Source organism: Alligator mississippiensis, chromosome 3 (assembly GCF_030867095.1).
Source record: "Alligator mississippiensis isolate rAllMis1 chromosome 3, rAllMis1, whole genome shotgun sequence".
Taxonomy (NCBI): Eukaryota; Metazoa; Chordata; order Crocodylia; family Alligatoridae; genus Alligator; species Alligator mississippiensis.
The window spans coordinates 129174840-129197665 of record NC_081826.1 but is presented as its reverse complement, the minus strand read 5'-3'; the positions used below and the strand labels follow the sequence as shown (position 1 = coordinate 129197665).

The 22826-nt window shown below is 45.9% G+C and overlaps 1 protein-coding gene across 2 annotated transcripts in view; it reads left to right on the top strand.

The window, feature by feature from the left end:
• Positions 1-22826, top strand: part of DTNBP1 (dystrobrevin binding protein 1) — a 115397-nt gene that overhangs the window by 28758 nt on the left and 63813 nt on the right. For both annotated transcript variants that reach the window (XM_019498464.2, XM_006270619.4), the window contains exon 6: positions 15206-15338. In XM_019498464.2, coding sequence (XP_019354009.1) covers positions 15206-15338 — 133 coding nt within the window. The remainder of the gene's footprint in view (positions 1-15205; positions 15339-22826) is intronic.

Sequence of the window (22826 nt, the reverse complement as noted above, 5' to 3'; positions counted from 1 at the left end):
GTGAGAAATAGCTAGTTAAAAAGTCCATTCAGTTGTAATGCTCTTTGAATTTAAACCATTGCCACTTTTAACAGGGATGTTGTCTAGGAACAGGACAGATAACCAGTATTGCCAACCCCATTGTGTCAAAAATCAAGAGACGAACGCTTTAAAATCAAGCGATTTGGAATGTAATTCATGAGAAGCTATTTTTGAAGTGTGTGTGTGTGTGTGGTAGGGTTATTTGTGATGGTGTCGGGGGCTGTGGGTGTGTGCATGGGGTTTGGAGCCTGGGGAGGGGAGCATCCCCGCACAACCTGGCAGAATGCGGAGTACTGTGGGTCAGAAGTGAGGAGCAGCAGCAGGGCTGGGGGGAGCTGTGGCTTGGGAGTGAGAGGCAGACGCACACACACTGACAGACAGCTGCCCACAGCTCTGTTGCATGACTTGTTCCTGCCACACTCCCTCCCTCACCATGGGGGCCTCGATCTGCCCCCCCCCCTTTCCATCTCCCTCTGCCCCTTCCACTTCCCCTCCACAGACTTACTAGTTTGGTGCTGTCTATGTGCATCGGAAGAAAAAATCCCAAGATTTGATCTCTCTATCAGGAGATCATGAGTCAGAGTTAATTCAGCTTGGAAATCAGGAGTCTCGTGATTTTTTTCATGGGAGTTGGCATAATTGGATAACACTACTGATTTATGGATCATTAGCAAGTTTCATACTAATAGTAACTCCTAGTGCTAGTAGAAGCATTTATTCTCTTTTTGAAAATCACTTTGATCAAACCAAATCTTTACAGAATGTGCTTATTTAGCTTTTTCAGTCTTTAATGGAAGCTGAGTTGAAAAAACATATACAAACTTTTAAAAAAAAATTAAATTTGATTTGGGGCACACATTTTTAGGTGTCCTTTTTTTTGTTTCTTTTTAATGAAAAACTGAATTAATTGGAGGTCTCAAACCTAGTTTAATTGAAAATTTTTGCAAAAACAATTAGCAGTTTTGTTGAAACTAATGAAATTCTTCCTTTCTACTTGCGTTCCCTTATCAGAGTGTGAGCAACAATTAATTTTTCACTACAAATTCAAGTAGAAAATGCAAATTTGAAATTAATTCTGCTTCTTTTCAACCTTTTAGTGAATTACTACCTCTGGCAAGCTGGGAAGTTTTTAAGTTTCATGGGCCGCAGAAGGAAGTGCTATCAATGCTTTGTCACAAGGTTGTAGTTTAAAATAGGGCTGTGCAAAACAGCTATGTTTTGTTTTGGCTTCAGCCATTTTGGAGGGACATTGATTTGTTTTGGTTTTTCGCATCACTGTTCCATTTCGAGTCAGCTGAATCTGTTTTGGAGTTTCGATGCTGTTTTGGCACCGATTTGGAGATTTGGATCGGCCAGGGATAGGCAGGCATAGCTGGGCGAATGCAAGTTCTTCCACAGCTCCTCCGGCTGTGCCTGCCTCTCCCTGGGTGGGGGGAGCCACAGAAGAAGCCCCCATGGCTGCCCTGCCTGGCCCCAGTCCCAGCCTCCAGGCACTTAAAAAATAAATAAATAAATAAATAAAAAAAAAGCTCCACACTCACCAGCTGCAGAAGCAGCAATTGGGGCCTCTGAGGGCTCATGGCAGAGCCCCCCCATGCAGTGCAGGGCAGTTGGGGGCAGTGGGGATTGCCCTCCCTGCCTGGCACCCACATGGCAGCTGCCCCATGGTGCGGGTGCATTGTGGCTTGGCAAGGCACTGTGCACTGTCTGGGAGCTGGGGCCACTGGGGCTGAGTGGTGCCGGGCTCCAGATGACTGCTGGAGCCACCCCAGCTCCCAGACAGCATGTAGCACCCTGCCAAGCCACGCTGCACCCATGCGATGCGACAGCTGCTGTGTGGGTGCCAAGCAAGGAGGGCAATCCCTGCTGTCCCCCACTGTACCATGCTGTGCAGCGGAGGCTCTGCCATGAGCCTTCAGAGCCCCTGATTGCTGCTGCTGCATCTGGTGAGTGCAGGGCTTTTTTTTTTTAAGTGCTGGGAGGCTGGGGCCGGGCAAGGGATGGGGCCAGGCAGGGCAGCCGTGGAGACTTCTCCTGCAGCTCCTCTGGCTGTGCTTGCCATGGGCTGCACCGAGCAGACTCGGGTGCTGGCGCTGGCCCGCAGCAGCAGCATGCTGTCATCCCACGTGCAGATCCGGAGGTCCATGCCCCCTGGGAGGGCTGTGGGGCTGTGTGACGCTCCTCCCAGGGGGCACGGGCCCCTGGATCTGCGTATGGGATGACAGCAGACTGCTGTCCCTCCCCAGAGCAGTGGAATTGGAAGGGACCTCAGGGACAAATCGCAGACACTGGCCAGCTACAGGTGTCAATATCAGAGCGGTCCTTCCGCCCTTCTTCCCCCTCCCTCTTCTTAGTTTCTGTTCCCCTGCAAGCCCGCTCCGAAACATCCAAAACGTTTTGGATGATTTGATTTTTGTTTTGGAGATGTTTCGGAGCCTTCCGTTTCATTTCGGATTCGGTGTTTCAGGTGCTGAAACGGACTGAAACACTTCCAAAACAAAATGGCTGCTGAAATTTTGCACAATGCTAGTGTAAAATAAATGTGAACAAAAAGCATCCACTTATGTCACAGGATTTCAGGGCTAGTGACTTCATTTTTTAAAGAACCTCAGCGTATGACATCAAATGCAGTTTTATCTGGGAGGAAACTTGCAGAGAGAATGGACATGAAAGCAGAGGTTTTTGGAATGTGTTTTTAGCAAATAGTGGCCCAAGGGTTTGTAACTGTAAAGTGTACATATATTTTTCTTAATGTCTCGAATGAGAAGTCATTTCAATTTCCATGTGTGGAAGAGCCATCCCTCCTCTTTTACATATTTATCTGTGTTTCTGGCTGTATTAGAGGAAGACCTTTTTCACTTCCAAAAGGTAGTGGTTTCTTTTTAATTTTTACCTTTACCAAACTTCTCAGGAATGAAGCAAAAGGCTGAACACTGCAAGGACAACGTTCATGAAGCTCATTAGTTTATACTGTTTTGCTGGGCAGTGTTCTCTTCTATACCCTTGAGAGAAGCTGGGAATTCGAGAGGTGGGGGAGAAGAGACTTACATTTTAAAGTTTATTATGGGGAAAAATTGAAAACTGTAATTTGGATTGTTAAGCTTCTAGATCATGTCTTGAGTTGCATTACACCTGTTTTATAAATTTCTCATCTCTAACTTACACTACTTGTATTAATTTCAGAGCTGTGGAATCATAAAGTAAGACTGAACATATTGCACCATAATTAAATAAGCCGGGTTTAGTTTAGACAATATTTTAAAAAGCATATATGTTTTTGTGACAATTAAATTTTATATGAGTATTATTCCAGCAACTGAATAGCTTTGTAGAAAATAAATGTAACATGCTCTGTTGGAAAACATTTTAAGACTCATCTCACCTGGTTAAAGATCCACCTCCACGGACCAGAAGGCGGGACTTGGTTTGGTGTGGAAGGGAGTGCTGTGCCGCCATGGTGAGGTGCCATGGCGGCGGCAAGGAGTTGCGCTCCACACTGCTGCCAGGTGGGCAGGGAGTATCTCACATTGGCAGCTGTGGCAGTGAGGCACTCCCTCCCATGCTGGGCCATGGAGGCAACTCCTGCCCAGAGCTGCAGGCCCACACTGTGCTGCAGGCACAGAAATCTGGGACGGCATGTGCCACCCCCCCTCTTCCCCCATACATCACCTGTGCCCTCTCCGTCCTCCCCCTCCGCCATATCCCCCCATATTGCCTGTGTTCCCCCTGCCCCCATAGACTTACCTGGAAGGAGCTGTCTGGCTGTCGTGTGTGTGTGTGTGTGTGTGTGTGTGTGTGTGCGCGCGCGCGCCACATGCATGTGGCACCCCTTGCCCCCTGTGTCCTGCTCCCCTAGCCCTAAGCAGCCCCTTGTAGGCTAGAAATCTGTTAGTCTATGAGGGAAACCCATAGTTTACTGGGTTTTTCTCCTTTAAAGGAGAAAATTCATGTTTTTCTATGTTTTTCCATGGCGAACAGAAAACCTGGATCCCTGGTCATCATCACATTATACTTGTGACTGCGTGGCTAGACAGACAAAAGAACTTCTTAAAATGGGAGTGCTTGGTTAGAGGGTAGAAGCAAATCCTTTAAGCTCAATATTCCATATGTTGAGGGGAAATAGATTCTACGGTCTAGTAATTTATGCTCTCCTTTCCCTCTGTGCTAGATTCTAGTCCTTTTGTTTTCATCTCCATTGATACCTTAAACCCAGGGGCATGGTGGGTGGGGTGTGAAGCTGGCTGTTGCACGTTCGTCAGCCTCCCCAGGACTTATTTGCTCCCTGGCTTCTTCAATCCTATTGACTAGGAAAGTCAGGTGGGAGCTTGAATTAGAGAGATTACAATTTAATCTTCAAATGTTTTCTAGCTTTAGGAGGGCGATTACCAAAATTTATTTTAGCTGCTGATGACAGCTGTTTGGAACATTTTTTTCCTGGTTTTGTTTTATTTTGTTTTTTTGGGGTAAGATATGGTCTTTTATAGGGAAAAAATATTTCAAGATGTATGTGCTCCCTGTGTATAGGGGAAAAAAAAGTCTAAATCGGGTAGAACAGGGTCTTTAGCCTGTTTGGCAGACCTATTCATTCCCTAGGTTCTAGAAAGCCTCTCCCAGTTGTGTTCTGTGAAACCAGTTGAAAGACTTGCTTTAGAATGGAGCAGACATTCTGGAACCTTGGAAGTTGCAACAAAGCAGAATTGTCATTCTCTGGAGAGAGCTTGTAAAGACTAAAATGCATATCCCAATCCTTTGAGCAAATATCAGTTATGTTTTTGAGTTTCCCACTAGAGGCTGCTCAAATGCTACCACTCAAAAATGGTTGTTTATTTCTTAATTTGAGAATTTATCCTTACTCTTCCTTTGTTTTTAATTATCATATCACATGATTTCTCTTGCAGAAAAGAGGAAATATATATATTTACTAACAGAATGCTACTAGGGTAGCATGTCATAGAATGTCAGTGTTCTTTTGTGTGTAAGTAAATCTGTCATTGACTACCTTGCTTGTTTTCTGTAATGTAGTAGTCAGTGGACAAGTTCGAGTTTTAACGATCATTCAGTAAAGGACACATTGTGATTATGCAGGCTTACCTGTCTGATGTACTGTGTATATGCATTATAAAAGAAGCAGCTGCTTCTGTCTTGTCCTTGAATGCTCTCTGCAGGTTAAGCCAGGTCTCTCTCAGATAATTTCCTGGCATAGTCCTAAATGTTGGTTGCAAGACTGCGGAAGAAATGTCCCCTGTAATAGAAATACCATGCTGACCAAACACCATGTTTAGATCCATCTTTACTGATTAATCCTTTCACTGGGATAGCTTATTTGTTTGGGATAATTTAATTATATAAGCAGAACTCATTTTGCTGGGATCAGCTGCACTGCCACGAGGAGGCTATAATAGTATAACTTGCATCACATCTTTCATAGTATAGACTAGCCCATTTATTTCTTGTGACTGTAAAAAGCCAGATGGTTCATTCACCTATACTTAAAAAAAAATAAAAAAAAATCAGTGAACTGTTGGTTTCAATTTTTTTTTTTTAAGTTCTTTAGCTGCTGACATATTCTGTATTCTAGAAGCAAAACATTACCAGTGTTGTATTTTAGTATATTTCTTAGAAAAGCAAACCACTTTGGATTTATTTGACTAATGAACTTCAGTTGTCTTAGACACAAACTTTAGCAATACAGTGGTTAAAGGTAAATTTACCATGTTTCCATTTTTCATTAATTTCCAGTCTATTTCTGGGATTCTACAAGTTGGCAACAAGAGGAAGATCAGGGAAAGAGCACGTCCCTTACTGAATGGGTGAGGTGACCTCATGACGGATGATGTGGAAAAAGTTGAAGTACTCAATGCCTTTTTTACCTCAGTCTTCACAGGCAAGGGCAGCTACCAGCCCAGTGCACCTGACACCACAGTTTGTGGAGTAGGTGAGCAACCAAGAGTAGCAAAAGAACAGGTTAGGGACTATTTAGAAAAGCTGGATCTATACAAGTCCATGGAGCCTGGGTGCAATGCATCCAAGGGTGCTGCGGGAGTTAGCTGATGTAATTGCAGCGCTTCTGGTCATCATTTTTTAAAACTCATGGTGACCAGAAGAGGTCCCAGATGATTGGAAAAGGGCCCATCTTTAAGAAAGGAACAAGAAGGATCCAGGGAACTACAGACTGGTCAGTCTCGCCTCAGTCCCTGGAAAAATCATGGAGCAGGTCCTTAAGGAATCTATTTCTAAACACTTGGAGATGAAGATGATTAGAAAGAGTAAGCATGGTTTCACCAAGGGCAAGTCATGCCTGACCAACCTCATTGCCTTCTATGATGAGATAACTGGCTCTGTAGATGCAGGGAGACCAGTGAATGTGATGTACCTTGACTTTAGCAAGGCTTTGGATACGGTCTCCCACAACATTCTTGCAAGCAAGCTAAGGAAGTGCACTTTAGATAGATGGACTGTAAGGTGGGTAGAAACTTGGCTGGATAGTTGGGCTGAAAGGGTGGTAATCAATGGCTCGATGTCTGGTTGGCAGCTGGTATTAAGTGGAGTGTCCCAGGGGTCAGATCTGGGGCCAGTTTTGTTCAGTATCTACATCGACAAACAATCTGGAAGATATCTTCATCAACAATCTGGAAGATGGTATGGAGCATACCCTCAGCAAGTTTGCAGATGACACCAAGCTGTGGGGAGAAGTAGATATACTGGAGGGTAAGGCTAGGATTCAGAGAAACCTTGACAAATTAGAGCAGTAGTTCCCAATCTGTGGTATGCATACCACCAGTGATCCGTGGACAGCCTGTCAGTGGTACGTGTTAACAGAATTATTATAATTACTTTATATGACAAAAATTTGCTGGTGGTACCTAAGGTTGAACTGAATTTTTTTCTGTTGGTACTTAAGGTTTTATCATTTTAAATTGGTGGTGTGCAGTGTGTCAGTTTGAGAACCGCTGAATTAGAGGATTGGACCATAAGAAATTGCATGAGGTTCAATAAGGACACATGCAAAGTCATTCACTTAGGATGAAACAATTCCATGTGCTGGTACAGGCTGGGGACTGACTGGCTAAGCAGCAGCTGTGCAGAAAATGACCTGGAATTACAGTGGACAATAAGCTGAATGAGCCAGCAGTGTGCCGTTGTAGTGAAGAAGGCTAACGGCATACTGGGCTACTTTAGTAGGAGCAAGGGAAGTGATTATTCCCCTCTATTCTGTATTGGTGAGGCTACATCTGGAGTCCTCTGTCTCCAGTTTTGGGCCCCTATTACAGAAGGAATGTGAACAAATTGGAGAGAGTCCAACAGAGGGCAGTAGAAATGGTTAGCGGGCTGGGGAACATGACTTAAGAGGATAGGCTAAGAGAGCTGGGCTTTTTTGGTTTGGAGAAGAGAAGATTGAGGTGGGGATTTAACAGCAGCCTTCAACTACCTGAAGGGTGATTACAAAGAGGATGAATCTAGACTGTTCTTAGTGATGGCAGATAACAGAACAAGGAGCAACAGGGGAAGTTTAGAGTAGGTATTAAGAAAACTTTTCTCACTAGGAGAGTTGCAAATTACTTTAGTAGTAGGCTACCCAGAGAGGTTTTTAGGACCCAGGTAGATAAAACCTTGGTTGGGATGATCTAGTTGGGGATAGTGCTGCTTTGAGCAGGAGGTTGGACTAGATGACCTACTGAGGTCCCTCTCAACCCTAATTTTCTATGATTGTATACAAAACTGCATTGCATTTTTTTTTCAACCTCTCCCTCCTAAATAAATTAAGAACTCTCTGGCGTTATATGGGTTTGAATAGATTTCTGCATCTGACTTTACTTAAGTCTTTTCTAAATCTTTTCTAAATGAAAACGCATGGTTTGGAAATCTTGCTAAGTTTTCAGTGATTCCCAGAATAAAGCAACTTTAAGTAATGGTCTTTTAATCTAAAAAATAATGTTATCAGTCTTACGCAAGAGGTAAAACTAGACGAATAAAAGCTTTCCTTCAACCAAAGGGCTGTGTGTATAATTTTTTTTTAGTAAGGTGTTAATAGTATATATTGCTTGAATTAAGCTTCTGACCAAAATCAGTTTTGTACAGCATTAAAAGTAGTTAGTCTGACATTCTGAATCCTATTGAATGCAACTTCATGGAAGTATCCTGCAGGATATATTTAAAACAGTAAGTAGCTCAGCAGATCTACTAAATTTACCAAGTCCATAGAATTGACTTGATATATTAACTTCAGTGTGCTTCAGTCACAGAAAAACGAAACAACCCTTACTTTAAAAATATATAATTGGTCTAATTCCTGTTTTGAAGTGGAATGAAAGCCTTTCAAGTAATCCTTTATCTTCCTCTTTCTCTTTATATAGCAAGACAGAGTAGGGCCTGACTTCATAAGTTACAGAGTATACGTGTACACTATGGCAGCTGTGTCCCAGGTTCTCAAGCATGCCCAGCCTGCATACCACCACCGATGTCCTAGAAATACATCCAGGTGGTCCTTGTAAGTCTTGGTTAACCCTCTGTGGCTCTCAGGCATGCTAGAGACAGAGGACTTGAGAGTAGCCATAGTGGGGTGCTCTGTAGTGGCCTCGCCCTATTTCCAGCTTGAGAGTTAGTATCTGGTATTCCATTGTGTGGAAAACAAAACATATGAGTCTGCATATTACCTGCAGTGATTGTAGCACCATGAACCTTATCATACTATCTCTTCCACAAGTCTTTCAATCTCTATCTTGAATTATTTCAGGTTCTTTGCCCCAGTTCTAGAAGTTCACTTCTCTGATTCTTAGAAATCTTTTTCTAATATACAGTCTAACTTTGTTTGTGACTCTGTTTGTATCCATTTGGTCTTATGATGATGTTGCTTAACTTCTCCTGCTCTGTCATTCATCTAGTGAAAGTATATGAATAAAGTGACTATATGCCCTTTTGACCTTCCATTTTACTAAGCAATAAGGCCATCTTACTTTATTTGATTTATAAAATAGGTTCCCCCCCACCAATTAATAATCCTAGTAGCCCTTCCTTGTGCCTGTCAGTTTAATCTTTTTTTCCGAACACAGCTAGGTCTGCAAATACCAAAATGGGGCCATATAGAATGGTACCAATATTTCTCTGTCTCTATTAAAAATGCCCTAAAACATCTAAGAACAGGGACCAGCAATGGTTTGCTGCCCTGGGCCATAGCTGTTGACCTAGCTCCCTGCTTCTGGCTGCAAATTTCTGGTCCCTCTCCCTGCCACCTGCAGAGCTCAAGCTGCCTGCGTTTCCCTTGCTGTGGATACCTGGCTCCTCTGTAGCATGGGTAAGTGTAGGTATGAGCAAGGAAGATGGAAGAGGGAAATGCTTGGCACTGCCATGTCCCAATGGTGACCTAATCCTTTGTGGCACCTCCAGCTCTGAGAGAGGGGCATTAAATGGTTTAAAAAAAAATTAAAAAAGGAAATAGGTGCGGACAGAGTGAGGAGGGTGGCACTCACTCCGTCTGCACGTGGAGTTTGGGGAACCCTAGCAGCGGGAGGTTCACCTTGAGGCACACCAGCTGCTCCACCAAACCAGGATCCAAGGAGGTGTGGTGTGGTGTCACAATATGCCCAGCAATGCTGAACACCCTCTTGATTGGAACACTGGTTGGTGGACAGGACAGGTGTTCCCGGGCAACCGTGGCCAGATCCTGCCATGTCTGGCTGCAGGTTGCCCAATAGGCCAAGGGGTCGCAGTCCAGCAGCTCCATGTCCTCGGTGAGATAGGTAGCCACCGAGGCTTCGGTGCTACCTGCCTGATGCTGGTGTCTGGTCCCTCTGGACCCCACCATTGAAGCCATGCTCTTGGCCCACATTGGCAGCACCTGTCATGGAGGAGACTAGCTGCTGCTCGGAGTGCTGGCATGGGAAAGTGAATCCCCCTCTTGCACATTCCCCTGCCTGTGCCCTTCTGTTTCCCGGATTCTGTTCACTAGCACCTCTGTCCAGTGATCCAGGGTTTTGGTGGCGTTTCTTGATGCCCTTCCTCAGCTTCACCAGTGCCTGCACCTCTGGTGACAGCAGCTTGCCCCAGCCAGGAACATCGGTCCCCTGGAACTTCTGCATTTGGTTCTCAAGTTTCCTCACTATGGGGATCACCTGGCTGAGTAAGGCATCGCCGGTGCTGATGGTGGCCTCGAGGAATGGCTTGAGGACCACCAAGATCTGGGAGCTGGTATCCCCTCTGTTTTGTTAAGTGGGTCATTGATCCCAATCTCCCCGAGCAAGGCCATCTCATGGATGGCCTTCTGTTGCTCCACCAGCCTTTCTAGCGTCAGGTATGTAAAGTTTACTATACAGGTTTCCCTCACTTTATATGGGTTCTGTATGTGCGAATTCGCTCTTACGCTTATGCAGTGATCTGTTTTATACCAAAAATTCGTTATGTGAGAGGTAAATTCACTCTTACGCTATCGGTGTGGTGGAAGACCGCAGTCAGCTACTTTGTGCGGTGCGTTGTGGGAGTGATACGCACCAAAATATAGTCTCCTGTGTTGATCTATGTTCCTTGCTTGTTGTCTGTGACATGTTTCTGTTGTTGCCATCCCCACTATGATAGTGTGTACTCTCAGCTGTTGGTGAGTACCAAAATTGCCTTGTAAAAGTGGTAGAAATGGGTCGGGGGGGGGGCACTACATTCAAGGTCTTGGAATATATCCCTATTTGTTACATTGTAAAGTGGATTCCCTTTTATGAATTTGAGTTATGCGCCATTTTCCAGGAACACATATACAGCATAAAGCAAGGGAAACCTGTATCTTCTATCTGTTTACTAGATAGAAGAGATTAGATAGAGAGACTAGCAAAAGAGTGAAGCAGCTGACTAGGAAGTCAGCCACTGCAGCCAGTACCTTTCACATTCTGTTACTTCCAGACAAAAAGCTCACAAAAGGGACAAAAAGGCTTCACACAGAGCCTTACGTACTGTTTCTACATATCCCCCCCCCCCCCAGCACTGTGATTGGAAGGGAACTCAGGGAAAGATCAGTCACTGGCCAGCTACAGATGTCAGTATCAGAGCAGTCTTTTTTCCTCCTCCTTCCCCTCCCCCCTTCTCAGTATCTGTTTCCCCACAAGACTGCCTTTTCCAAATCACTGAATCTTTTCCCTAATCGATTCAGATGCTTCAAATCAATTCAGAGCTTTTTATGGGTCTCCCAATTAGATTTGGATTTGATGATTCAGCCACTGAATCAGGCTGAATCTTCTACGGATCGAATTGGCAACCAAAGCTTCGCACAGCTGTAGCTGGAACCAGCATTATCCTGATGACTCAAGATTGTCATAGAGTCATCTGGTACCCTCAGGTCTCTCTTTCTTTTTCTTGCCTCCAAACTTTGAATACCCATCTTACAGCAAACTTCTTGGTTTCAGTTCCAGAGTGCATGACTCTTCTTTTTCTTCTGTTATTCCTACTAATTCTTTTGCACCACTCAGCAAGGTTATCTAATTCTTCCTGTGTAACGATCTGATATTCTTCCATATTGGCAGCTGTGTATTTTACCTTTTTAAGCAATTCATTATCCATCTTGTGGTAATAGTATTAATCCTCATCTTTCCCAGTTGGCTAATAATTTCACATTTCACTTCAAGTGTTTTGCATAAATGTAGATAGATTAGGTCCATTTTATTGCCTTAATATTAAAGTCAGTTCTCTTATCATGGAAGGATATTAGATTGATCTGACATGATCTATGGGTAAAACTTACTATTTTTGTCCCACTTTCTGTTTATTTCCATATTCTTGATTGTTCTTTCTAATTCTAAGACCCTGAATGGTATTGAAGATAAGGTAATGGGCCTGTAGTTGTCTGAGGGCCCCATCTCCATACTACTTAATGTATCACTTCTTTCTATATTCTGATAGATTATCCTAGACCCCTGATTTTGTTACAGTAAGCAATCTAAATTCTTTCTTCCATCTAATTTCCATTATTCTTCATGGTAATTTCCATTATTTTTTATCATCATTCTCATTAGGTATTCTGCATTTTTGTCCTTATTGAAGACTGAGACAAATTAATCATTAGTACTTAAAATTTAATTGATCTCCACTACCATTTTAAGTGCATAGTTACTTTGTCACCTCTCTCCTGGTTTTTTAAAATTTATATGACTAAAGAACCTTTTGGTATTTAGTTTTATTTCCAACTTAATGCAAATGTCTTTTGGCCATTTTCCTTTTACTTCTGCTTTTTCTGATGCCTCAAAGATATCTGTCCTTAAGGACCAATCCTTCCTCTGCCCCCTGACTTCTTATAATATCACTGCTTAGTCTTACTATCTTTCCTTAGGTGTCTACTCCATTCAAGAAAGTCTCTCTAACATTTTCCCCTCTCTTGATACAAGGTACAAATAATACTTTCACTCCTGTCTAAAAGTAATTCCGTTCTGTTCTGTATTTGACCCTTTGAGTTCTTAAGTCTAGTTGACTTATTTAATTTACTTAAGCTCTCAATGTTTCCCCCAAGTTAAATGCTAAGCTTGACTGTCTATTCAAATAGAGTTTCTGTGGAACAGTGATTCTTAGCCAGGATGCCACAGCACAGTTGCTGGCCACAGCACAGTTGCTGGCCCCAGCCTGCCCTACCCCATTCGGGGTAACCTGTCTCACGCCAGAGGGCATGTGGCATGGGCATTCCCTGGGGACAAGCAGCAGTAGTACAAGGTGTGCCGCTGCTACTTGTCCCTGGGGAAACAAACGTCTTTGCTCGTGTAGATGCAGCCAGTATGTGCAAATGTCTGTAATAGTTTAAGTAACTTAAATCTCTCTATGCCTTATTATTGTGGGATGAGGGTTATTATGAGGGTTTATTTGACACGGTAGGGGACCTCCAGATCGGTAGCCATTTGGTGGACAGTGATCACCTAATAATAGAATTCAACATAAGACATCAAGTGGGTAAGGTAACTAGTAGGGTGAAAGTGCTAGACTTTAGGAAAGCTGATCTCAATGAACTCAGGTGATTAGTCAAGGACGCACTGCAGAGTAGGAGTTTTGAAGGGATGGGAGCCCAAGAAGGGTGGCTGTGCCTTAAGGAAACAATCCTTCGGGCACAAAGCAAGATGATCCCCGAGCGAGGCAAAAGAGGGAAAGGGGCCAGGAGGCTTCCTTGGCTGACCAGAGAAATCCAGGGCAGCCTACGGGCCAAAAGGGGAGCACATAAAAAGTGGAAACAAGGTGAGATCACTAAAGACGAATATACCTCCTCTGCTCGTGCTTGTAGGGAGGCAGTTAGACGGGTCAAAGCTACCATGGAGCTGAGGATGGCAACCCAAGTAAAAGACGATAAGAAATTGTTTTTTAGATATATAGGGAGTAAAAGGAAGGCCCAGGGAGGAATAGGACCCCTGCCAAATGGGCAGAAACAATTGGTGACAGACAGGGGGGACAAGGCTGAACTCCTCTATGAGTTCTTTGCCTCAGTGTTCCTAAGTGAGGGACACGACAAGTCTCTCACTGGGGTTGTAGAGAGGCAGCAGCAAGGCGCCAGACTTCCATGCATAGACCCTGAAATGGTGCAGAGTCACTTGGAAGAACTGGTTGCCTTTAAGTCGGCAGGCCCGGATGAGCTCCATCCGAGGGTGCTGAAGGCACTGGCCGACATCATTGCAGAGCCACTGGCGGGAATATTCGAACGCTCGTGTCGCACGGGCCAAGTCCCGGAGGACTGGAAAAGGGCTAACGTGGTCCCCATTTTCAAAAAGGGGAGGAAGGAGGACCTGGGCAACTATAGGCCAGTCAGTCTCACCTCCATCCTTGGTAAAGTCTTTGAAAAAATTATCAAGGCTCACATTTGTGAGAGCCCAGCAGGGCAAATTATGCTGAGGGGAAACCAGCACAGGTTTGTGGTGGGCAGATCGTGCCTGACCAACCTAGTCTCCTTCTATGACCAGGTTAGGAAACGACTGGACACAGGAGGAGGGGTGAATGTCGTATACTTAGACTTCAGGAAGGCCTTCGATACGGTATCCTACCCCATACTGGTGAACAAGTTAAGAGGCTGTGACGTGGATGACTACACAGTCTGGTGGGTGGCGAATTGGCTAGAGGGTCGCACCCAGAGAGTCGTGGTGGATGGGTCGGTCTCGCCCTGGAAGGGTGTGGGCAGTGGGGTCCCGCAGGGCTCGGTCCTTGGACCGATACTCTTTAATGTCTTCATCAGTGACTTGGACAAGGGAGTGAAATGTACTCTGTCCAAGTTTGCAGATGACACAAAGCTATGGGGAGATGTGGACACCCTGGAGGGCAGGGAACAGCTGCAGGCAGACCTGGATAGGTTGGACAAGTGGGCAGAAAACAACAGGATGCAGTTCAACAAGGAGAAATGCAAAGTGCTGCACCTAGGGAGGAAAAATGTCCAGCACACCTACAGCCTGGGGAATGACCTGCTGGGTGGCACAGAGGTGGAAAGGGATCTTGGAGTCCTAGTGGACTCCAAGATGAACATGAGTCGGCAGTGTGATGAAGCCATCAAAAAAGCCAATGGCACTTTATCGTGCATCAGCAGATGCATGACGAATAGGTCCAAGGAGGTGTTACTTCCCCTCTATCGGGCACTGGTCAGACCGCAGTTGGAGTACTGCGTGCAATTCTGGGGGCCACACTTCAAGAAGGATGCGGATAACCTGGAGAGGGTCCAGAGAAGGGCAACTCGTATGGTCAAGGGCCTGCAGACCAAGCCCTACGAGGAGAGACTAGAGAAACTGGACCTTTTCAGCCTCCGCAAGAGAAAGTTGAGAGGCGACCTTGTGGCTGCCTATAAGTTCATCACGGGGGCACAGAAGGGAATTGGTGAATATTTATTCACCAAGGCGCCCCCGGGGGTTACAAGAAACAATGGCCACAAGCTAGCAGAGAGCAGATTTAGACTGGACATTAGGAAGAACTTCTTCACAGTTCGAGTGGCCAAGGTCTGGAACGGGCTCCCAAGGGAGGTGGTGCTCTCCCCTACCCTGGGGGTCTTCAAGAGGAGGCTAGATGAGTATCTAGCTGGGGTCATCTAGACCCAGCACTCTTTCCTGCCTATGCAGGGGGTCGGACTCGATGATCTATTGAGGTCCCTTCCGACCCTAACGTCTATGAATCTATGAGGGGAGGTTGTCCATTTGTTTGTATTTATATGTCTAATGATGCTTATTTAATGTTTGTTTGTTGGGGTTTCTTTTTGCAGCCCAGCTAGAGGCAAACTTTGAGGAAATGGAGAACCATCTATTGCGTCTTGAAGACCTGTGTGGACAATGTGAGTTGGAAAGGTATAAACATATACAGGCACTACAGCTGGAAAGCTACAAGAAAACTAAAAGGTAACTAAGGTATAAATCTTATGACTGTACTTTATACAAAAACTATATTACCCTGAGTTCATCAGCATTTTATTCATATATAATTATCCTGGGCGGTGTTTTTCCTTATTACAGACAGTTTGTCTTCACATTATTTAGAAGTGTAAGGTGGTGACATGACTGATCTATAGTAGTTTGTTTAACATTTGTTTTGCTCCTAACATTCGTTAGAAAGAGAATGCCTTAATAAAAAACCAGCAGTGTACAGTTGGTATTAAATTGTGCGTGTGTTTGTTAATTGCTATGACAAATAGAAGTAAAGGTTGCACAAAGAAAATATTCCCTTACCTATCATTTTGTAAAATATTTTTAATTCCACATATATTTTTCAGACACTGTGATCCATTAAGTAGAATTTCTCCATCCTCTTATCTATCTTCCTAGCCCTCTTTCAAATAAAGGGCAGAGGAGGTGTTCTACATACAGTAATGAGGAAGAGTGTTCAGCTTATGGAAAAGAAAATAAGCTAATGTTTTTTGGTTCCTGTGTTTTTGGCAGAGGGATGACTTGACTTTTATTTAAAGATGAAAAAAAGTTCCTGTTTTTTCTTGAACCTTAAATGTTGCCTTTGTATTAGCATTATGGGAAGTAGTATTATGTTACCAAGAAGTGTCAACAGTTGTTAGTGCCCTTTTGTCTTGGCACTGAGTATATATAGATAGTCCCTGACATGAAAACCTTAGCATCTTAAGGTCTGGATGTTGCTAATTTGTAAACCATGCGCGTAGGCCCAATGATTTTAGTAGGATTACCTGATAGTAGTTAAGTATACATGTTTTGGAAAATGCAAAGGGTGGAAGAAAAGCAGTAGTAGTAGTATTCCCATTATATCGATGGTGAACTGAGACACATAGCCAGAATGATTGAGTGACTTGTCCAAGGGCATAAAGGAAATCTGGCAGAGCCAGAGTTCAGCCCAGATCTGGTGTGGGAACTGAGCCTGGATCACTGCATTCAACACAGGAGAATTTTTGGTCTCTGTGTTGGGATAAATTTATCCAACAGTATCCTTAGCTATTTTTTTCACCATCCTGCCCAATATCTACAGCATTGAGTGACACTGGCTACCAGTTTCTGAGTAGTAGTTAACTTGCCACACACTTTGGAAACGTGAGAAGGTGAGGATTGGTACATCTAATCCAGTGCAATAATCTTTATGAAGCGTTTTGAGAGGATTTCAGTCAAAATACATATTGAAGCATTTATGCATTTTCAAAGAAATCTGTTCAGATTTAAGCAATTTATTTTGATAGGTGTTGAAATATAATCTAGTGGCTGTTTAGCAAATAGTCATATCTAAAAATAGTTTAGCTAACATGCTACCAATAAGCTGATTATATGTTAATTATTTGGCCAAATGTAGCCAGAAAGGGGGGGGGGGGGGATAGTTAATTTCTGATGAATAGCGTATCATTTTTGCCTTGAGTATCTGTACATATGGATCTCACTGTTGGTGTGTGCGCCCCCATATGCTGGAGTCCACCATATTATAACCATAAGTGTCCTTTGGGGACAGTGGCCATGTATGCCTTTGTGTTTCCCACCCTTTATGTCCTTAGGAGGGGATGTGACCAACCATTGCTTCATTCCTTCATACAGACTGTAGCAGAATCAAAGTTCCCTAACGTTGCCTTAGATGGTAGTGTTGCTGCATAGTTTTTAATTTAGTTGCTGTACTTAGTTTCTCTATTTTTATTATTTTTTGTTGTTAGCTTCTTGGTATAATTTTTTTTTAAATGACAGCCTACCTCAATGCTGGAGCCATGACTGGGTCAAAATCTCCACGTTTTGAAACATGCCCTTTGAGCAATGTGGAAATTTCCCTTGAATAATAGACATATATACCTTTGTTGCATATGGAAAGACTATCCCTGTAAAAGTACGCTATTTGCAAATCTTTCTCAAAATGCACCTATAGTGGCACACGTTAAAGTCGTTTTTTAAATGGAGAAATCAATGGAAGAAGCCTCTGACTCTGAGGCAACAGGAGGATCCTGTTTCTTCTTTGAAATGTTAGGCAGTGAATTCTCTTAACAAGGGATGTCACTTTTAGGTTCTTGCCATTTAAAGAGTCCTAAGATAGTATCTAAGCTGTCCTCTCTGCATGAGAGGACCACAGGCTGCAGGTGTGATTTGTGGCATTGCTTCCTATAACTTACATCTAGTCAAAGAAATTTTGGGAGTCATCATTCTGAAGGTAGTGTTAAATCTGTTATTGTGGAGCTTGCCCAACACAATTACCACTACAGAGCTAATCTTATGCTGTCTGAAGTTTATGGCTGCTGGGCTCCTTCTGACAGGGATAGTACTATTCTCGTGTCTACTCTGCAACCAGCTAGGGCAAGGGTGGGCAAAATATGGCCCGCAGGCTGGATCCGACCCGTGAGGCAATTCTATTTGGCCCACGGGGCCCGTAAAAAATTCGGAAAATTAATATTTCTCTGCCCTTGGTTCCTGCCAAATATGACAGGAACCAAGAGCAGTAGGACCCAGGGGAAGCCCAGCAGGCTCCAACAACAGCGTGGCCCACCTGGCCCCGCCCCCCAGCCAGAAGCCCCTGCTGGGGTTTCTGGGCTGGGAGCATGTGGCTGCCCCTGCGCGGGAAACTCAGGTAAGGGGTGGGGGGTGGGGACCCCAGGCAGGGAAGGAGCGTGGGGTGGGGAAGCGGCCCCTTCCATCCCATGCCCGGTACCCTGCGCTGCAGCTGCTTGCAGCCCACATGGGGCTGCCTGTGTCCGCTCTGGACGGCCCCACGTGGGCTGCGAGTGCCTGCAGCATGGTGCAGGGGAGGGGCCGCTTCCCCCCCGCACTCAGCTATTCCCTGGGCTCCTTCTCTGCAGAGAAAAAAGTGGCCCTTTGCCCATCCCATGGCCAGCGCCCTGCGCTGCAGGTGCTTGCAGCCCGCCCCGGGTTATCTGGAGCAGGCACAGGCAGCCCCAGGCAGGCTGCAAGCAGCTGCAGTGCGGGGCACCAGGTGTGGGCTGGGGAGGGGAGGCTTTCTTCCCCCACCCCCGCACTCAGCACCACCTTGTAACCCAGCCCCGGGGAACTTTGTAACCCATGGGGCGGGTTACAAGCTGGTGCTGAGCATGAGGAAAAGTGGCCTGTCACCCGCCCCATGGCCAGCACCCTGCGCCGTAGCCGCTCGCAGCCTGCCTGGGGCTGCCTGTGCCTGCTCTGGATAGCCCCGCGTGGGCTGCAAGTGCCTGTAACACGGGGCGCCGGCCATGGGGCAGGTAAGGGGCCACTTTTCCCTATGCTCAGCACCAGCTTCTCTGCCAGCAAGCAGGGGGTCAGGGCTGTGTGCTGCCCCCCACCTGTACCACAGGGCTGGGGGGCACTGCGTGTGAGTGGGTGGGGAGCCAATGGGAGCACAGGGCCTGCACCCGTGTCCCAGGGCCAGTGCTGGTGGGGCCCAGAGCAGGATGGCAGGAGCACAGGGTCCCAGCTGGCAGGGGCCCTATGGAACCAGGCCAGCTCCCCCCTCCCTGCTGGTGCAGCCCAACCCGGCTCCACAGACCGTCGCCAGCCTGTGCCCCACTTTGGGCCGCACCAGTGCTGGCCCTGGGACGTTGGTCCCAAGACATTGTGAAGTTGGTCCCAAGATGGTGACCAAGGTGCAGGGCACCTGTCAAGGGGTGGGGCACCTGTCAAGGAGCGGGGCCCTCGACAGCCTGCCAAAACTGGGTAAGCGGCCCACTGCTCAAAATAATTGCCCGCCCCTGAACTAGGGGAAGATCTGTGATGGCACTGACCATTGCTTTGATACTAATTTGCCCAGTACCACTTCCTCTGATAATTTCAGCTTCTCAGTAACTTTTCTCACCTTTTGGACAGAGCTCTAAACCATCCCAGAACTGGAACTGCTATTCTTGAGCATTTTAAAGTGTCCAAAATGCCAAACTACTGAGCCTGCATCTCAGGGGAAACCAGTCAGCCTAAGGAGCTGGGTCCCTGTGACCTCAAAGGGAACTTGCATCATTCAGGAGATCATGATCAGCAGGAGTGGTGTATACTTAATCTTTCTTGCTATAGCACCCATGCTACATGTACTTCTCATGGCCTCAGATGTCATATTATTATTATGTATTTTCCAAACATAACTATACCAAGCTTTCTAGACTCTGCATTCTCAATACTAGACGCCATTTAACATTCAGTGTCTGGTGACAGTTTTATTTTCAGAACTTTGCATAACTTCATATTCACCATGGAAAAGGAGATATTTTAACAGGAGCAGGAGCTTCCGAGTGAAGCTGGTAACAAGGAACAGCTAAAAAAACTCTCAGCATCCTTAGCTTTTTATCCTCCTTGTCAGATAAGGCTGTTTTTCCATGTCCCCTATCTGTAGGTATCTTCAGAGCATACTCTGAGGAGGATGGCAGACTCTTGAAATTCCTCTAGAGCTGCTTCAAATACAATCATAAAACTTGTTATTCTGTATCTATTATCTCCAGTTCTTGTTGTCTTGTCAATTATTTTATTTTATTTTATTTTATTTTTTATTTTTATTTTATTTTTGGATCTGGCTAAAGATGTACACCAGTGACTATCACAAATATCAGATCACATTTAAGGAAATAGATTACTTCATACTCAACCTGTCCTAGATTCAGTGGTCATGACATTTGCAAGTGAGAGGTTGAATAATCTGATAGAATAAAATCTATCCACAGAAACAGATCAGTTGTTCCTTTCTGGTAGCTAAGTTTGTTTTTGTCTAACTCAGTCTTTAGAACAATTTATTATAGTAGCCAAGTAAAAGGGAATACAGTGGGACACAATTTACTGACAAACTTCCTTAACATTTTAAGGAAGATTTCAAATTTTTTTGAGGTGATCAAGTTGGTTGTCTAGATGAATCTACAGGCTGTTATAGATACAGTAAAGGATGACAACTGAAGAAGACCCTCTTAGTTGCATCTGGTCTGCCAAAACAAGCATAGTTGCCAATTGAACATTTATTCCTTGAAGGGAGAAGCACTTTCGGTTCAAAGACTGACATGGTGCTATGTTCATTTAAAAAGCCATGTAACATCTCCCCACCACTGCCTGGGGCTGCTACATGCAGCCCAGGCTTTGGCAGCAGCAGCAGTTGGCCATGAGGCTGCCAGTGGCAGGCAGCCATCCTGGCTTGGACCATGCAGGTGCCCGAGCCCTGGCCCTGGCCCCCTCACCTGCTGTGGCCAATCCCTGCCCCAGGCAGAAGGAGGGGTGTTCAGTAGGGCTGTGCAAAATTTTGCTGGCTGTTTTGTTTCGAAGGTGTTCTGATGCGTTTCAAGCTTGAAAGAGCGAAATGCCCTCCATTAATGCTGGCCTCGTGAAGGAATATCTTGAGAAGCTGGATACCTTCAAGTCAGCCGGCCCTGACAATCTACACCCCACGGTACTCAAGGAGCTGGCGAGCATCATAGCCCAGCCTCTAACATGGATCTTTGAAAACTCTTGGTGCTCTGGTGTAGTGCACGAAGACTGGAAGAAGGCCAACGTGGTGCCTATCTTCACGAAAGGGAGGAAAGTGGATCCGGCTAACTATAGGCCCATCAGTGTGACTTCTATCCAGGGGAAGATCTTAGAAATTTTATTAAAGAGGCCATCCTTAATGGACTGGCCGATGCCAACATCTTAAGGGATAGCCAGCACAGGTTTGTCGTGGGTAGGTCTTGCTTAACCAATCTCATTTCCTTCTACGACCAGGTGACCTATCACCTGGACAAGGGAGAAGAGATTGATGTCATATATCTTGACTTCAAAAAAGCCTTCCATCTGGTATGCCATGATCACCTCTTGGAGAAACTGGCCAATTGTCGCCTTGGGTCCACCATGATCCACTGGCTGGAAAATTGGCTCCGTGGTCGGACCCAGAGGGTAGTAATTGTTGGAAGTCACTCATCGTGGTGTCCTGTGACCAGTGGGGTCCCCCAAAGCTCTGTCCTTGGACCCATATTGTTCAACATCTTCATTAATATGTGGACACTGGAGTCAGAAGCGGACTGGCCAAGTTCGCCGATGACACCAAACTTTGGGGCAAAGCATCCACACCAGAAGACAGGCGGGGTGATCCAGGCTGACCTGGGCAAGCTCAGCAAGGGGGTGGACGAGAATCTGATGGTGTTCAATGCCGATAAATGCAAAGTTCTCCACCTTGGGAAGAAAAACCCACAGCATCCTTATAGGCTTGGCAGTGCTACGCTGGCTAGCACTATGCAAGAAAGAGACCTGGGGGTCATCATTGACCACAAGATGAACATGAGCCTGCAGTGCGATGCTGCGGCTAGTAAAGCGACCAAAACACTGGCTTGCATCCATAGATGGTTCTCAAGCAAATCCTGGGACGTCATTCTCCCCTTGTACTCGGCCTTGGTGAGGCCGCAGCTGGAGTACTGCGTCCAGTTTTGGGCTCCACAATTCAAAAAGGATGTGGAGAAGCTTGAGAGAGTCCAGAGAAGAGCCACGCGCATGATCAGAGGTCAGGGAAGCAGACCCTACGATAACAGGCTGAGAGCCATGGGGCTCTTTAGCCTGAAAAAGCGCACACTCAGGGGTGATCTAACGGCCACCTATAAGTTTATCGGGGTGACCACCAGTATCTGGGGGAACGTTTGTTCACCAGAGCGCCCCAAGGGATGACGACTAGGTCGAATGGTCATAAACTACTACAAGACCGTTTCAGGCTGGACATAAGGAAGAATTTCTTTACTGTCCGAGCCCCCAAGGTCTGGAACAGCCTGCCACCGGAGGTGGTTCAGGCGCCTACATTGAACACCTTCAAGAGCAAACTGGATGCTTCTCTTGCTGGGATCTTGTGACCCCAGCTGACTTCCTGCCCTTTGGGCAGGGGGCTGGACTCGATGATCTTCCAAGGTCCCTTCCAGCCCTAATGTCTATGAAATCGAAATGAAATAAAAGCCTTTGAAACAGCTTCCAAATGAAACAAGGGCACTCAAAATGTTTTGAAAGTTTTGAAACCTTTCGAGTTTCAAAGCCAGGCTTACTTGACTTTAGTGCTGGTCCCAGCCAGCAGCAGCAGCCTCCTGTCATCCGGCACAAATCCAGGGGCCGTGCCCCCCCCAGGAGGGTTCTGGCATATCCCCCAGCTCTCCCGGGGGTGCGGGCCCCCGGATCTGTGCACCGGATGACAGCATGCTGCTGCTGCCGGCTGGGGCCAGTGGCAGCACCAATCTTCCTGACACTGGGTGCAGGCTGTGCCCAGCACTGGTCCCAGCCGGAAGTAGCAACCTCCTGTCATCTGGCAGGCAAATCAGGGACTCGCCTGCACCCCAGGGAGGGCTGCAGGGCTCTGCCGGACTCCCCCTGGGGGTATGGGCCCTCGATCTGCCTGACAGATCACAGAAGGCTGCTCCTGCCACCTGGGACCGGCACTGGGCACAGCCTGCACCCAGCGTCGGGAAGATTGGTGCCGCCGCTGGCCCCAGGCAGCAGAACCAG